Raw genomic sequence first — 2020 nt, 5'->3', positions numbered from 1 at the left:
TATATACTGATATTGATGAAAAAATTATGGTTTTTAGTGGTTTACACCAGACGGATTTAGAAGTTTACTAGCCTTAGTAGGAACGAACGCACAAGGAATTGGTACGAGCGCTTTCAGTCGTTGGGTAAAAAATGTGTCTGCTTTAGATCTGCATAAAGATCAAAGAATTTACATCGACAAATTGATAGACCGAATTTACGATGATATGGAAGAAGGTAATTTACATCGTTCTCATCGTAGCTATTCTGTGAATGTTAATATCTTAGTAAAAGTTAAAAGTTTGTTTTTTTATCACAGTGGTAGGCTCATTTTTAAATAATGAAGGATCCGGTCTCTACATTCTACAATCAGCAGTAAATCACAGTTGTGTACCAAATGCAATCGTGGAATTTCCTTATTCGAATAACACATTAGTGTTGAAAGCGATACGGGATATACAACCCGAGGAAGAAATCTGTACGAGTTACCTCGAGGAATGCGAGCTCGAGAGAAGTAGATATTCTAGGCAGAAGGCGTTGAGCTCCTTGTATCTGTTCGTTTGTCGTTGCGACAAATGCCAATCGCAAACCAATGATCCCGACATGACATCCGACGAAGAAGAGGCGGAAGACGCATCCAGTTGAAGGCATACGAGAGAATGTTAATATAATAATCCATAATATGCAAGACAACGTTGGATATATTGAATAATCCACTATGAAGAATCTAATCCACTATGAAGAATATAACGATTATCTAACAAAATCCTCCTTTTGTTACGATTCACTTGAGTATTATGCACACCGAGCGGTCATTGTAAAGATCAACGACGTGCGTAGCGTGTAGAGAAATACTGATAAAAACCTAGTATATTATTCAATATAAACTTGAATAAAATTTTGAGAAATGTACTTTTATTAATGTGATAGAAGCTTTAATAGTATTTCTATGTAATAATGTGAAATATATATAATAAAAAGTTAACACAACATTTTGATTCTCTCATCTTTGTTACTCAGTAACATTAATTTTTATTACTGCTCCATTATATTGCAGCATCATATTTTACACAGGTTTAAATTACTGGTCACACTCTGCAGATACAATTTATGTAGTCCTAATACCTAGTCTTCGTACAAAATTAATTATTACAATACAAAGAATATTTTGCGATTTCGTGAGATGCTCACATGCGGATCTATTATTATTTATAAAATTAATATTTTACAGTCATTTACCCCCCCTTCCCCTCTCCGCCGCCGCAATTGTCATAGCCACACTAATTACAATTCATTTTAGTATAAATAATAGGAAGTATCATATGTGAACCACTAAATAATAATTTTTTCGTAAAAATGTAAACAGTTGCTGCAAAGCGTATCAGTCGGTCCGAAGTGTCAATTCGTTTTTGCCTAACGTTATGAGATTAGCTACATAGTCGGGTAAAGGTAATACAAATACATGTTTTACGATTAAACTGGACAAGAACCTGGCTACGTTGTGACTACGAAATTCCCAGCTGAAACAAACAGAAGTAAAAATTAATGGTAATGTATAGAAAGAATCTTATAAATTATGCAGTCAGTTTTATAAATTTCACATAAAAAATTACAAATTTGTATTGAATCTAAGAAAATATAAATCTTATAAATTTCTTTCTAAAAAAACATTACAACAAATCTCTTATAATTATATCTTTATCTCTTAATTGTAAATATATTCATAAGATATTATCCTTACTTCATCCGTATGGTATCAGAAGGTAATACTGAGGCTAAATCACGATGATGTATAGATTCCTGTGGTCCATGTATAACCAGTGATTCCAAGGTTGGAGGATCTTCACCAAAACACTGTTTGGCGTAATTTTCTCGTTGTTTGGCTTGCGTATAATCTATACCAGTGTTTCTGTAATAAAATTTGTCAGTTACTTATGACGACAATGTGATAATTTAATTGCAAAATACTTATAGTAAGTATATATATATATATATATATATATATATATATATATATATATATATATATATAAATAATTTAT

At 31.7% G+C, this 2020-nt stretch overlaps 2 protein-coding genes across 3 annotated transcripts in view; one reads left to right on the top strand and one right to left on the bottom strand.

The window, feature by feature from the left end:
* Positions 1–968, top strand: part of LOC116845702 (SET and MYND domain-containing protein 5) — an 8002-nt gene extending 7034 nt beyond the window's left edge. The window contains exons 4-5 of the mRNA XM_032818721.1: positions 38–215; positions 298–968. Of these exons, the coding sequence (XP_032674612.1) occupies positions 38–215; positions 298–623 (504 nt within the window). The 3' untranslated portion in view covers positions 624–968. The remainder of the gene's footprint in view (positions 1–37; positions 216–297) is intronic.
* Positions 969–970: 2 nt separating this feature from the next.
* The window catches only part of LOC116845703, an 8481-nt gene continuing 7431 nt past the window's right edge, over positions 971–2020 (bottom strand). For both annotated transcript variants that reach the window (XM_032818724.1, XM_032818722.1), the window contains exons 5-6: positions 1720–1887; positions 971–1498 (exon numbers count right to left, since the gene is read on the bottom strand). In XM_032818724.1, coding sequence (XP_032674615.1) covers positions 1360–1498; positions 1720–1887 — 307 coding nt within the window. In that variant the 3' untranslated portion in view covers positions 971–1359. The remainder of the gene's footprint in view (positions 1499–1719; positions 1888–2020) is intronic.

This window comes from Odontomachus brunneus, unplaced genomic scaffold (genome assembly GCF_010583005.1).
Source record: "Odontomachus brunneus isolate Ranch 3 - 2012 unplaced genomic scaffold, Obru_v1 Obru_scaffold_057, whole genome shotgun sequence".
Classification (NCBI taxonomy): domain Eukaryota; kingdom Metazoa; phylum Arthropoda; class Insecta; order Hymenoptera; family Formicidae; genus Odontomachus; species Odontomachus brunneus.
The sequence above is the reverse complement of the archived record's forward strand: the minus strand, read 5'-3'. Positions and strand labels throughout refer to the sequence as shown.